Here is a 14,334-nt window from a genome sequence, read left to right as displayed (position 1 = left end):
CCACCCGCGTCCCCGCTGGGTTGGTTCCAGCTCCGCTGACCTGCTGGGATTCCTGGTGGGCGGCTCAGGACCGAGCAGCGCTGGCCTCGGCCACCACATCCTGCCCCTGGGGCCGTCGCGGCCGCAGCTGGCGGGGTCCCGGCGCCACGGAGGGTGGTCCCCGGCGGCTTCTCGTCTGCGGTCGGCGTCCTGCTTCTTCCCTTCCAAGGGGGCGCGGGTGCCCGGGGTCAGGGATCGCGATGAGGGCTCCTCGTCCTCTTCCGTTCTGTCCATTTTGAACTCTTCAGCTTTAAAAATCACACACGCTCTAAACCCAGACTGAAGGGCTCAGGGACCAGAAGGACGCACTTGGTTAATTTTCACCCCCAGCATCCCGTGTAACCAACACTCAGAGAGAGGGAAAAATGTTTCCATACCCTGGAAGTTGCTTAGCGCCTCACTTTTTGCTGAAGCTGGCTTTGAACTCCAGATCCTCCTGTCTCAGCCTCCAGAGCAGCTGGGATTACAGGCATAGCCACTTTCAGTTTTTAAAATTGAGACAGGGTCTCCCTAACTTGCTGAGACTGGCCTCAATCTTGTTTGTTTTTGCAGTACTGAGGGTCGAACTTGGAGCTTCTCACATAGGAGGCAAATGCTCTACTACTGAGTTACAGCCACAGTCCCGGCCTCAAACTCGCCATCCTCCTACCTCGGCCTCTTGAGTTGCTAGGACCATGGGCATGCACCCATATCTAGCTGTCATGCGTTTTCCTTTGCTGGATTTCTTAAGTCTTAATAAACACAATTGTGTTATTTAAATGAGCAGTGACCTTTCTGTTGCTGTTTGCAACAGAATTTTAATTGTTCTCAGTATATACGCTCTCATCTGTCCACTGGAATAGTTATTTCTTCTTTGGCAGAGCTGGATGGAACCCAATTCCTCATGCACATTAGACAAGTGCTCTAACCCTGAGCTACATCTCCATCCTGCCTGAAACTGAGCTGTTGTTTTGCGTTTTTAGTCTTTTTTGAGGGGGTGGATGGGTACTAGGGTTTGAACTCAGGGGCACTCAACACTGAGCCACATCCCCAGCCCTATTTTGTATTTTATTTAGAGATAGGGTCTCACTGAGTTGTTCAGTACCTTGCCACTGCTGAAGCTGGCTTTGAACTTGTGATCCTCATGTCTCAGCCTCCCGAGTAGCTGGGATTACAGGTGTGCACACCACACCCAGTGGCTGCCCAGATTGGGTTTCCCAGCCTCCCTTGCAGCTAGGTGTGGCCAAGTGACTATGTCCCAGCCAGTGGGCTGCGAGCAGAAAGTCATGTGCGCCACTCCGAGGCTCACCCTTGAATGGATTGGCCACTGCTCCCCACAATCCTTTCCCTTTCTGTTGGGAATTGGGGAGAACCCAGTTCTCTTTGACCCCAAAGGACAGCCACAGGTTGTACATGGGATGGTCTGTGAGGGAGAATTGAACTTAAGGGAGGGGTGGCAGCACCCACAGCTCTCACAGGCCTCACTTAAGGGAGTGGCTGTCTGTGAAATCATGAGTGAGTCCTGGTGTGTGTCTGAGTGACTGGAAAGGCCACCTCTTCCTATTCCATGCAGAGGCTCCTGGGGGGCTGATGCTGGATCCCCAGCAGGGCTGCCCTATAAAATACGGTGTAAGTGCCGGGCCCGGTGGTGCCCGCCTGTAAGGAAGCTGAGGCAGGAGGATCGCAAGTTCAAAGCCAGCTTCAGCAACTTAGGGAATGTGGGAGACCAACCTTGCACGTGACTGAGTCACACTCCCCGGCTGGGTGCTGAGGTGCTCAGTCGCAGAAATGTGGCAGAGCTTTCCCCACCCTTCTGGGTTTGAGGGTTGGTGTCTCATGCATGGGTTTGTCCCATGGGTGGAGCTATGCTCACCTGTTCCTTTGTAATGTAACCCCTTGCCCTGTTTAGGGTAGAATCTTCCATGGAAGTGCCTTGAGTGTGTCCCCTTCTCTTACTGTGCCTTTGGGTGTGGCCTACCCAGGTGTCAGTCAACTGCTGACAGTGGACATCATGAAGATTCTCAGCCCCCTGAAACCTGACCCCTTGCCTCATTTGAATAGCTTCCCTCAATAAAAGGGGTCAGCGCGTGCTCTCTCTCTTTTCCTGTGGACTCTTAAGGTCAGAGGAGCCGTCAGCGCAACCCCAAAGAAAAAGTTATTTGTGTCTCTTCTGTGGTTATTTTGAGCAGCCCAGTCAGCCAGTTTGACTGGAGTGACCCCTGAGCCTTTTAGTCACGAGAACAGAAACCTGGAAAGGGAGGCTCTAAGCAACTCAGTGAGACCCTGTCTCTAAATAAAATACAAAAATGGGCTTGGGCTGTAACTCAGTGGTGGAGTACCTCGAGTTCAATCCCCAGTACCAAAAAAAAAAAAAAAAAAAAAGTTAAAGTCCTAAATGCTAGCTTCCTGTGTTATTTTTTTTTTAATATTTATTTTTTACTTATATAGGTGGACACAATGTCTTTATTTTATTTTCATGTGGTGCTAAGGATCAAACCCAGTGCCTCACGCAGGGTAGGCAAGTGCTCTATCTCTGAGCCACAACCCCAGCCCCTTCCTGTGTTATTTAAAAATTTTTAGTGGCCATGTTAAAAAATATACAAAGGAACAGATGAAGTGACAACACTGACATTTATATAAATAGAAGTCAGGGGTGCTTCACCATTGAGCCACATCCCCAGCCCTTTTGATATTTTATTTAGAGATTGGGTCTCACTACGTTGCTAAGGACCTCTCTAAATTGCTGAACCCCCTGCCTCAGCCTCCCAAGCTACTGAGCCTGGCTAAAGTTATATTTATAGCAATGATAGTAGTGAAACAATATATTATAGGCACTGTAATGATATTATTTATATTATACCATTATATATGAATTAATAATAGATTTTGCTTAATTCAGTTTATCCAAAATATTAACATGTAATCAGTATAAAAATTATTATTGAATCTTTTACAATCCTGTCTCTTGAAACCCCGTGTGTGTTATAGTCACAGCCATCACAATTCGGACTGTTGTTTTCAAGGGCTAAGGGCTCAGGGGCCATGGGGCCGATGCCTGATGTATTGGGCAGTGCAGGTCTGGATTTTGAAGAAGATGCCTCAATATGAAGCGGACACACAGAGTTTGGTGCACACACACTTGGCCCTGCAATTTCAGTTCTAGAGAATCATCCGCAGTAAGTATGAATGCTGATACTGGAGGGCCTGGTGTAAACAAAACATGGAAACCACCTAAAATTCTACCAACAGGGAAGTGATTGAACAAAAAGTTTTCACTAACAAAGGACTGAGGCTGGCAAGACAAACATGGTGTTCTAAAACTGTATTTGCAGAAACCATGATGCCAGCTGGGCACAGTGGCACAAGCCTGTATGTAATTCCAGTGGCTCGGCAGGCTGAGGCAGGAGGATCCCAAGTTCAAAGCCAGCCTCAGCAACTTAGTGAGGCCCTAAGCAACTCAGCGAGACCCTGTCTCTAAGTTAAAAAATAAAATGGGCTGGTGATGAGGCTCAGTGGTTAAGCAACCCTGGGTTCAATCTCCCATAGCAAAACAAAAGCCTTATCAAAGGTCCAGGGCCCAGAAAATGTAGGTCAAGTGGATATGTCCTGCCTTCCTAAGTCTCTCCTCTCTGTCGCCCCCTCCAGGTCTGGGTCAGAATAACACTGCATTACTACAAAACCCAGAATCCCCACAAATCCCTCTTCAAAATCCTTGCCAGGTAATGTAGCTGAACATCAAGCACAAAAGCCACACTTGAGAAAGCGTAGGTGCCTCCCCTCCAAACTGTGAATTCATAACTGCAGCAGGGAGACTGGGGGCTCAGTGATAGCAGAAAGAAAAAAACAAAGGGGGTCAGAAGAGTGCATTTCCAGATTGTTTGAGAATGTGCAAAGAGCAAATGCAAAGACATTACCTTTGCAATGAAAAGAAATCTTGATTTCTGTCTCCACCCACCTTTTTTTTTTTTTGGAGACAGGGTCTTGCTATATTGCCCAGGTTGGCCTCAAAATTTTGGGATCAAGTGATCCTCCTGCCCCAGCCTCCTGAGCAGCTGAGATTACAATCAGGTGACACGGTGCCCAGCTTAGAAAACTTGATTTTTAAAGATTGAAGGTTTCTGTAGGAAACATACCGTGGGGAAAGATGTGGGTGATATACTGTAGAGTTGCGGAACAGCCCGGGGGAATGAGCCTGTTTCTGTATCAGCAAAACCACACCCACTTGGGAGTTTGAAAAAGGCTCCCAGCCAGGCCCACATCCTAACCTCAGCATCCGGGAACAGTGGCTCTGATGTGGTAAAAGGTGCTTTGCCATCAGGGTTAAGTTGAGGATCTTGAGATGGGGACACTGTCCTGCTTTATCTAGGGGGGCTTTGTGTGGTCACAGGAGTCCTCCCCTGAGGGATATGTCAGGCACCCTGTAGAGGAGGAGGTGAAGAGGACACAGAGGCAGGATAGGAGAGAGGTGGCCACAGGCCAGGCACCTGTCAGGAGTTAGAAGAGGCCAGGAGCACTTCTCCCCGGAGACTGGAGTGAACATGGTCCTGATGGCAGTTTGGGGGTCAGGGGAGTGAACCCAGGAGCACTGTGCCACAGAGCCACATCCCAGACCTTTTTATTTTATTTTGAGACAGTTTTGCTAAATTGCTCAGATTGGCCTCCAACTTGAGATCCTCCTGCCTCAGCCTCCTGAGTCCCTGGGATTACAGGTGTGCACCACTACACCTGGCCCTCATGACATCTGGCCCTGCGAATTGTGGGAGGATAGATTTCTGTTGCTTTAAGCTACCTGTTTCGTGGCAGTTTGTTATAGTAGCCACAGAAACGTAACACGGATGCCCCCTGACACAAGCCCATCTTTAACTGAAAATCTCCTGAGTCCCAAATGCATTGAATCCACTCAACCTGCCGAACATCAGAGCTGAACAACACGGGACACCAGGGACAATGGAGAGAGTTGGTTGTGGCCCCTGTGATCGTGGGGCCTGTGAGAGCTGCGGGGGCCTGCCATCCCGAGAGTATAGAACCATATGTCTCTAGTTTGGGAAGAGATCGGAGTCCAAAATTCAAATGAGTGTCACTTCCCCATTAGCTTAAAGTTGAAAAGTCCTAAGTGGAGCCTCTGAAGTCAGGGGTCAATAAAAGAGGGTCCTTCCCGGGCTCTGGCATCTCTCGGGGAACCCAGAATAAAAGAGAAAAAGGGAAAAAGAAAGAGGGAGGGAGGGGAGGAGTGACGAGATGTGGAGTTACTGCGGCTGCAGCTTGTGGGCAACTTCACCCAACTTCAAAACCCGGCGGGGAAGATTCTCTAGCACAATGTACCCAGTGCTGGGCCACCTCTACATACCTGTAGGCCCTTTCTGGACCTCAAAGCAACCTGTGTGAGGCGGGGGGAGTCACAATCCCTGACTTCCAGGGGCCTTGTTAAGCCAACAGGACCCCAGAGCTTTTCCCCAGAAACCTGGGGTGAGGGGGGCATGGGTGGGCGCAAGCACACGCGGGCAGGTGCTCTAGGTCTTCAAATGGGCACCCCGAGGCCTGAGCCGCGACAGGAGCAGTCATTTCAGCTGGCTTTCTCTCTTCTTGGGGCCAGGAACTCCCTCAGTTTTCCAAGCCCCGGGCTCTCTCCCCCACCGGGGAGAAGGTGTGAGGGTGCGCTGGGTGTGTGCCCACGGAGGGAGCCCCAGGCAGGGTGCCCAGCGCACAGGCCAATAGGAGCCCCCGGGAGGAAGGATGGTCATTTCCTCCTTGCTAGCTGCTTGGTCCCTTGGGGCTTTAAAAACCGCAGCCCAGACGGGCAGGAGGGACCTCAGCCACCACAGCGCCCTGGAGCACAGGACATGGTGAGTGGGCCCCTTGCTCTCCTCTTGCCACAACCTCCCTCTGCCCTCAAAGTCCCCTCTTCTCCCCCTTCCAGGCTCTCACGCTCCAGGAATGGGATGTGGCTAAGGAATAAGATTGTCATGGTATGACGTGGGTAGCGGCCACTTCACAGATAAAGTTTGCCCAGGGCAGGGAAACCTCAAGTTGGGTCCTCATAAGATGATTAAGAATTCCACAGAGCAGCCAGGTGTGGTGGCACAGCCATGGGATCCCAGCTGCCTGGGAGGCTGAGGCAGGAGGATGGTGAGTTCAAAGCCAGCCTCGACAATTTAGGGAGGCCCTGTCTCTCCACGAACCAATAAAAAGGGCTGGGATGTGGCTCAGCGGTGGAGCACCTGCAGGGCATGAGTGAGGCCTGGGTTCAATCCCCAGCGAAGGGGGGAAGGTTCCACAGGCGGAGAAATCCGGAAGAGGTCCGCTAGGCCAGGATCACGGCAAGGTCAAGGTTGGCAGAGTGGTCAAGATTCACGCAGGTGTCGCAGATGCTGGGAATTATAGAGAGGGGAGAGCGGGCGCCCAGGGGGACCAGCATTCCTGGGTCCCCCCGTGGTTGGCGGCTGACCCAGGCTGCCCGACGGACGCTGTGAGTCTCGGGAGGAGCCCGTCCTCCAGCTGACCTGGGGTCCCCCTGCTCTACCTGCATCCGGGCACTGCGCCAGCAGCCCTGCAGCTGCCGAGGCCCAGGCCTTGCCTCACCCGCGCGGGAGGAAACGGAAGGCTGCTGCTGCTGGAACAGGAAGGGCTCCACGTTGCCTCACCTCATCCCACCCTTCGGGGGCCACTTGAGCAGACAGGACCTCAGCGCGCGACCAACCAGCGGCTGCTGCTCCCCTGGCCCCATACAATATGCCTCCCCTTCCTCCCCTTGCAAATAGCCGTATGTTTTATACATTCTTTCATATCTTGTTTTTTCATGAATAGTATCTGATATTTATTTATTTGTTTGTTTGTTTGTTTATTTGTTTGTTTGTTTATTTATTTATTTATTTATGGCACTGGGGATTGAACCTAGTGGTGCTTTATCACTGAGGTATATCCCCTGTTCTTTTTATTTATTTGTTTTTTAAATTTTGAGACAGGGTCTTGCTAAATTGTTGAGAGTCTCACTGATGGCTGAGGCTGGTCTTGTATTTGTGATCCTCCTGCCTCAGCCTCCTGAGTCGCTGGTATTACAAGCACGTGCCATCACATCCAGCTAACATATATTATTAACCAGCTTTAATTGAGAGCTAACTGCATGCCAGGGATCATGCTAAGCACTTTACATTCCACATTTCATTTTAATCTATAAGGAAGGTACCAGATTCCCAGCTGAGACCCCCTTTTTATCAGTCAAATAATATTCCACCAGGAAATTTGATTCCCTATCAATGAAGATTTAGGTCGTTTCCGGTATTTTTTTCTTTTTTGATATCAGGGATTTGAACCCAGAGGTGCTTAACTGCTGAACCACATCCCCTGCCATATATCTATATCTATCTATCTATCTATCTATCTATCTATATCTGGGTTCAAATTCCTGAGTCTGCTGTCCTGCTTTCACAGGGAGACAGGTGGTAGGACTTTCCCTGTTGGAAGGACAGGGAAACCCAAGTGCAGTGAGGAAGGGGGAGGGGAGGCGAGGACCAGCTGCTGGTCCCAAGAGTCAGCTGCTCAGCTGTGGACAAGTCTCTTCTCTGTGATCCCACGTTTTGTCCTTGCCTCTGCCATCAGCCTCCTGCAGGCCCCTAGCCTCACTGGCCTGAATCCCTGCCCCTGCTCCTCTCTGATCCTCCTGCCTCTGGCCTAACCTCCCCAGAGTGGCTGGAAGGATTGTTCTAACCCTAAACTCTAATGTAGTGCCCCAGCTCCTAGACCATGCATGGCTCCCCATTACCCCAGGATAAAATGCAAGTTCATTAACATGGCACCTGGGCCTTTCCAACCTCGTCTTAGACCCTGTCAGCCACGGACCTTCTTTCATTTCCTGGTGGGTAGCACATGCCCTCCTTCTTTGCCTCCTTCTACCTAGAATGCAGTTCTTTCTTTGGTGTCCACTCAGAGAGAGGGTTCTAGAGTTTGACTCCAGGGAGTCACCTCCCATCTCTGGTCTTGCTGACTGAGCAGTTAGAAAGCTTTCCCCTAACCTCTCTGAAGCTCACTTTTCTCATCTGTAAAGTGGGTTTTACAACAGCGAACAACAAGAGTTGTCATGTGGATTAAATGAGATGATACATGAAAAGGGCTTAGAACAGAGGTTGCAATATTTCTGCTGTTCTTGTAAGTACAGTGTCTTCTCCTTCGCCCTGTTCTCCTCTGAGAACTCACGGCTCCTTACTGCCAATCCTGTGGTCTAAGCCACCATTGTCCCCTGCCTCACCTGGACCGTTCCACTCTCCTATTCTTCCCAGTGTCTGCTCTCAATCTCTTTCTCCACGCAACAGAGAAGAGCTCTTGTCAAAATGAGTGTATGAGCTCAGAAGCAATAACAGTACCCTGCCCTCTGTGTTGCTGCAACATAGATACTGGTTTGGGTTTTTTTTTTTTTTTTTTGGTACTGGGGATTAACCTGGGGGTGCTAACAACTGAGCCACATCCCCAGCCCTTTTCTTTATTTTATTTAGAGAAGGGTCTCACTGAGTTGCGTAGGGCCTTGCTAAATTGCTGAGGCTGGCTTTCAACTCACCATCCTCCTGCCTGAGCCTCCCAAGTTGCTGGGATTACAGGCATGCACCACCGCGCCCGGCTGTAGATACTGTTTTACTGCTGGGGAGGAGCCCAGGGCTGCTGCTCTACCACTGAGCTCCATCCTGGCCCTTAGACACCGTGATTAGGTAATTAACGAGCCAATGCCTGGGAAGCACCTCCACAGTGCCTGGCACTGTCCCCTGTGGTAGCCACTAGCCCCATGGGGCTATCTAAATTTAATTAAAATGACATACAATTAAAAGTTTAGTTCCCCAGAGAAGTGGCCTCATTTCAAGTGCTCAGTGGCCACGTGTGCTCGGGCACTGCCATCTTGAGCCTCCCAGATGGCAGGCCGACCTCTGTCACCAGGGAGAGTTCTACTGGACAGCGGCAGTCTTTTTCCAAGCCCTACACCAGCCTGGGCTTGGGGACAGCCACGATTATAATCGCAGCACTTGACGCTCCCTCCCTGTAGACCGGAACCTCTTGAAGGGCAGAGGCCAGGTATGCCTGCTATGTCCCCTGGCCAGTGAGTACAGTATGTCTGGTATGTCCTCCGGCCAGTGAATATTTACCTAAAGAAGGAATGTGCCCAGGATCTTTATCTTAGACTCCTTGAATTGTAGAATCATGGGTTCTGGGATACCCACTTCTTCAGCATCCACAGAAAATTGGTTCTGGGACTCCAGAGGTACCCAAGTCCAAGGATGCACAAGTCCTTTGTATTCAATGGCTCCGTTTTTGCACATTTAACCTGTGCACATTCTTCCCTATATGCTATTTATTTATATTAGAGATTGAACCCAGGGATGCTTAGCCACTAAACCACACCCCAACCCTTTTTGTTATTTTGAGACAGGGCCTCATTAAGTTGCTGAGGCTGGCTTTGAACTTTTGATCTTCCTGCCTTGGACTCTAAATCTGCTGGGATTACAGGTGTGCACTGCCCACCAGGCTCCTTATACTTTAAATCATTTCTAGATGACTTATGATACCTATACCATCTAAATGCCATGTACATAGTTGTTTAGGGAATAATGACAAGAAAAACGTCTGTAGTTTTCAGTACCAACATGATTATTTTTTTCAAATATTTTCGATCTGTGTTTGGTTGGATCCACGGGTGCAGAACCATGCCTGTGCATGTGAAAGGTCAAATGTATCTTGTATTATATTCAGGTTTTGGAATCAGCAATGCACTGCATAGTTCTATATCCAAGAACAAAAGTATATATAGTGAATAAGTGCCTTCTAATTTCTATTCCCCCAGCCCCCTCCCTCCCCAGGGGTAAACACTGTGGCAAGTTTCCAGAGCTAGCCTGTGTACACATAAGTACACACACACATACACTAGCGCATTGCCGGTTTTGTAGGCAATATGTTTTGCCCACTGAGCATCTGACGTTTTCTACTTTATCTTGGAAATACTTTCACATCTTTACCTCAACAAGTTCCTCATTCTTTTTGTGTGTTCTTTTGCGCAGATACGCCACCATTTATTTAACCAGTCCCCTCTTGATGCCCAATTAACTCAGCCAATCCCCCCTTGCTGAGCACTTCAGTTATTTCCAAACTTTGTGAGGGATACTGCCATGACCAAAACTTTGTGAGCTATTGGCATGGAGAAGATTCTGGAAATCAGAGTGTTCTGTCCTCATGAGGTCAGCAAAAAGAAAGGACAGTGTGACATCATGCAGGAAAGGAGTTTTGTCGGCTGAGGAGGGGATGATGGCGCAACTGGGGAGCCAGGATCGGGAAGCCTTACTTTCGGGGTCTGACTCATTCTGCAGCCAAGGATTGCTGAGAGTTTGTGAAATCAGCAGAAGCAGGGTTAGCTTCATGTGTCACATCCAAAGGGACATGCAAAATGTCTGACAATCTGCTACCGTGCAGAACCTCCTGGGAGGGGGCGTGGGGGTGGGCTGCGCTGAGCCCTGCGGAACCCTGTGACAACCTGGGCACGCCCCCCAGGAGGGGGCGTGTCTCACAGTAGCGAATTGGAAGCGGGGCGCCGTGTGTGCCTAGAGCAGGGGATATTTATCAAAGGAAATATTTTAGACATTTTAACTTTCGCTTTAGAAATATTTTCAAAGTTATAGAAAAATTACAAGAACAGTGCAAGAAGTCTCGTAATTTTTACCCGGATTTTCCAAACTTACCTACCCGTTATCTATCTCTGCATCCGTCACCCATTCCATCATCTATCTTCCATCCAATCTTTCCATCCGTCTTTCTATCTGTTCATCATCCAACCATCCAGACATCCCTTCTCTCTTTCTCTCATCTGGTGTCTTTCTTATTTTTATTTTTTCGAGTAAGGTGCAGGCATCCTGCCCTTTTATGCTGCAAAATTTCAGTGTCATTTCTCATGACGGAGGACATTCACCTCCATGAGCATGGCAGTAATTAATGTCAGAAATTCAACGTTTGGCCGGGAGCAGTGGGTACAACTGTAATCCCACTGGCTTTGGAGGCTGAGGCAGGAGGATCGCAAGTTCAAAACCAGCCTCAGCAACTAAGCGAGATCCTAAGCAACTTGGTGAGACCCTGTCTCAAAAAAATAAATAAATAAATAAAAATAAAAATAAAAAAAAGGAGGGAGGGCTGGGGATGTGGTTCAGTCGTAAAGCACTTCTGGGTTAAATCTCCAGTACCAGTAAATAAATGAATAAAATATTGCATTAAAAGATGATTTATCTTGGCCTGGAGAAGTGGCTCAGTGGTAAAGTATTTGCCTGGTATACACGAGGTCCTGGGTTTGATCCTCAGAACCACAAAATTAATAATAATGATAATAATAATAAGTAAAATATCATTTATCTTGATGACTGGATCTTTTGGGTACCCCCTAAATTTTGTGCCCACGGTAAGTGAGGCACTGCCAAACCACTGCCTTCTCCTGGAAGCCCCTCCAAGGGCATTGAACCACTGAACCAGCCATGGACCTCCGTGGACAGAAGCCAGGAAAAGGGCTTATGGTGGTGACATGCGTGGGGAAAGCTATCCGATAACAACATCTGAGTATTTAGGGATATTAAAACTCTCTAACAAGCCGCTTGTCAGGAGCATTGACTGAGCAGGATGGCCAGTGGCTCTAGCTTAGCAGTCAGGCTAGGGTTTAACTGGTTTCTGGGTCATGAGGAAATCCCGGTCCACAGGCTTCAGGGGGAGGTGGCAGGGGAGCAGGCTGACCATCAGGATGGAAGAATAAGTGGCACAGGTCCCAGCTCCCCCTCAGGCTTCAGATTCCCACTGCCCAAGAGGAGAGAGGCTGGGAGAGGTGGGAGGTCGGCAGAAACTCAGGACTGTGCCAACCCCCTCCCAACCCAGGTCTGCCAACTCAGACCCTCTCTGCCTCCCCGATTCCACACAGGCCTTCATGGATAACGGCACCTTTGATTACCCCTACGACTACCCGGAGGGCACCCTGAACCCTGACACACCTGTGGACAACACTTCCTATAACCTGCGACCTACGGACATCATAGCTTTGGTCATCTTTTTGGCGGTCTTCCTAGTGGGTGTGCCGGGCAATGCCCTGGTGGTCTGGGTGACAGCATTCGAGGCCAAGCGAACCATCAACGCCATCTGGTTTCTGAACTTGGCAGTGGCTGACCTCCTCTCCTGCCTGGCACTGCCGGTCTTGTTTGCATCTGTCATACTGCAAAGCAACTGGCCCTTCGGGGAGGCGGCCTGCCGGATCCTGCCGTCCCTCATCCTGCTCAACATGTACGCCAGCATCCTGCTCCTGGCCACCATCAGCGCAGATCGCTTCTTGCTGGTGTTCAATCCCATCTGGTGCCAGAACTTCCGCGGGGCGGGCTTGGCCTGGATCGCCTGCGGCGTGGCCTGGGGCTTGGCCCTGCTCCTGACCATTCCCTCCTTTCTGTACCGCACGCTGCACGAGGAGCATTTCCCACACAGGATCATATGTGGCGTGGACTACGGGAGCAACGGCCGGCGCAAGGAGAGGGCCGTGGCCATCGTGCGCCTGGTGGTGGGCTTTCTGTGGCCGCTCTGCACCCTCAATATCTGCTACACCTTCCTCCTGATCCGCACGTGGAGACGCAAGGCCACGCGCTCCACCAAGACGCTCAAGGTGGTGGTGGCCGTGGTGACCAGCTTCTTCATCTTCTGGCTGCCCTACCAGGTGACAGGGATGATAATGGCTTTGTACCCCAGTTCCTCGTCCATCTTCCTGCGGGTGCGCAAGCTGGACTCCCTGTGCGTCTCTGTCGCCTATCTTAACTGCTGTATCAACCCCATCATTTATGTGGTGGCGGGCAGTGGCTTCCAGGGCCGCCTGCGCAGGTCCCTCCCCAGCATTCTCCGCAACGCTTTGACCGAGGAATCCCAGTGCCGGGAGAGCAAGTCTTTCACGCGCTCCACCATGGACACCCCGTCCCAGAAGACCCAAACGGTGTAAGGGGGGGGGATTCCTCTGCCACTACGCACCCCAGGGTCCCCCTTCCTTGACAGCCATTATTTTTCTGCTTTTTTTTTTTTTTGGTACCAGGGATTGAACCCAGGGACACTCTACCACTGAGCCCCACCTCCAGTCCTTTTTATTATTATTTTTTATTTTGACACAGGATCTCCCTAAGTGGCTTAGGGCCTCCCTGAGTTGCTGAGGCTGGCCTGGAACTTGAGATCCTAGTGCCTCAGCCTCCTGAGCTGCTGGAAATTTGCGAGTTCACTTAAATAAAAGCTTTAAGTTAACCTGCTATATAATTGGAGCACTTTTAAAAAGTAGTAAGTGAAAAGATGTCATGTGGTTGTGGCGAAATGGAGGAGGAAGACTGAGATGGGCAGACACACCTCCAGTGGTTATCTCCCGGAAGTGGAGTAATAGAAGAATGTGACTTTTTTGCTTTAAAACCTGCTGTTTTTTTTTTTTTTTTTTTGGTGTGTGTGTGTGTGTGTGGGGGGGGGTGTTGGGCATGGAACCCAAGGCCTTGTGTATACTAGGCAGGTGTTCTCCACTGAGCCACACCTCCAGCCCTACACTTTCTTTTTCTGTTGACTTCTGTTTTTTAGGTGTTGATGGACCTTTATTTTACTCATATATTTATATGTGGTGCTGAGATTCGAACCCAGTGCCTCACACATGCTAGGCAAGTGCTCTACTCCTGACCCACAACCCCAGCCCCTTCTGTGGACTTTTTATTGCAGATTCAATGTTATAAGAAATAGGAGAGAGGGAGCCTGTGGTTCTTCACATCGGAATGTCGAGCTTGACACAGCCAAGGGTCCAGGGACATCCCCATCACCACCGGGAACCCTTCAGTGGTCGTGCCCACCCACCTCCCCATCCCCAGCCTTGTCCGAACCCCAGACAACAGCCAGTCCACCCTCCATGCCTGCAATCTTGTCATTTCAAGAACCGTTTTCAATAGAATCCTACTCTGTCTAACCCTGCAAGCTTTTTAAAAGCAGCCTGCATGACTTGTGTGATCAAATAAAGAATGGATATGGAAATATGTGTGTGGGCGTGGATTAGCTAGAAAAGAAGTACAGGCAACATGAGAAGTGTGATTGTGTAAAGCAGGGGCACATTAAAAAGTGATGCAATGGTCATTGTCATAGATGTGCCATGGTGTGGGTGGTTGGAGTGTCCCCAAGGGTCTGTTGTGATTGAAGGCTTGATCTGCAGGGTGGTGCTCTTGGGAGCCTGGGGAATCCTTGGGAGGTGGGGCTCAGTGGGAGGTCCTTAGGTGCAGGGGCCAGGGGGGGCTGTCTTCTGAAGGAAGCTCTTGGAGACTCCTG

The 14,334-nt window shown here is 50.1% G+C and overlaps 1 protein-coding gene across 2 annotated transcripts; it reads left to right on the top strand.

The window, feature by feature from the left end:
• The first annotated feature begins 5,741 nt into the window (after positions 1–5,741).
• C5ar1 (complement C5a receptor 1) lies at positions 5,742–14,046 on the top strand. Of its 2 annotated transcripts, none has more exons than XM_046455878.2 (2): positions 5,742–5,861; positions 11,942–14,046. In XM_046455878.2, the coding sequence occupies exons 1-2, from the start codon at positions 5,859–5,861 to the stop codon at positions 12,992–12,994; spliced, it is 1,056 nt and encodes a 351-aa protein (XP_046311834.1). In that variant the 5' UTR covers positions 5,742–5,858; the 3' UTR covers positions 12,995–14,046. The 2 variants fall into 2 exon arrangements, with proteins under 2 accessions (XP_046311834.1, XP_058438907.1); XM_058582924.1 differs by lacking the exon at positions 5,742–5,861 and adding an exon at positions 5,868–6,144.
• The last annotated feature ends 288 nt before the right edge of the window (positions 14,047–14,334 follow it).

This window comes from Marmota monax, unplaced genomic scaffold (assembly GCF_021218885.2).
Source record: "Marmota monax isolate L192 unplaced genomic scaffold, Marmota_monax_Labrador192_F-V1.1 WCK01_AAM20220418_F8-fsc00149, whole genome shotgun sequence".
Taxonomy (NCBI): Eukaryota; Metazoa; Chordata; class Mammalia; order Rodentia; family Sciuridae; genus Marmota; species Marmota monax.
The sequence above is the reverse complement of the archived record's forward strand: the minus strand, read 5'-3'. Positions and strand labels throughout refer to the sequence as shown.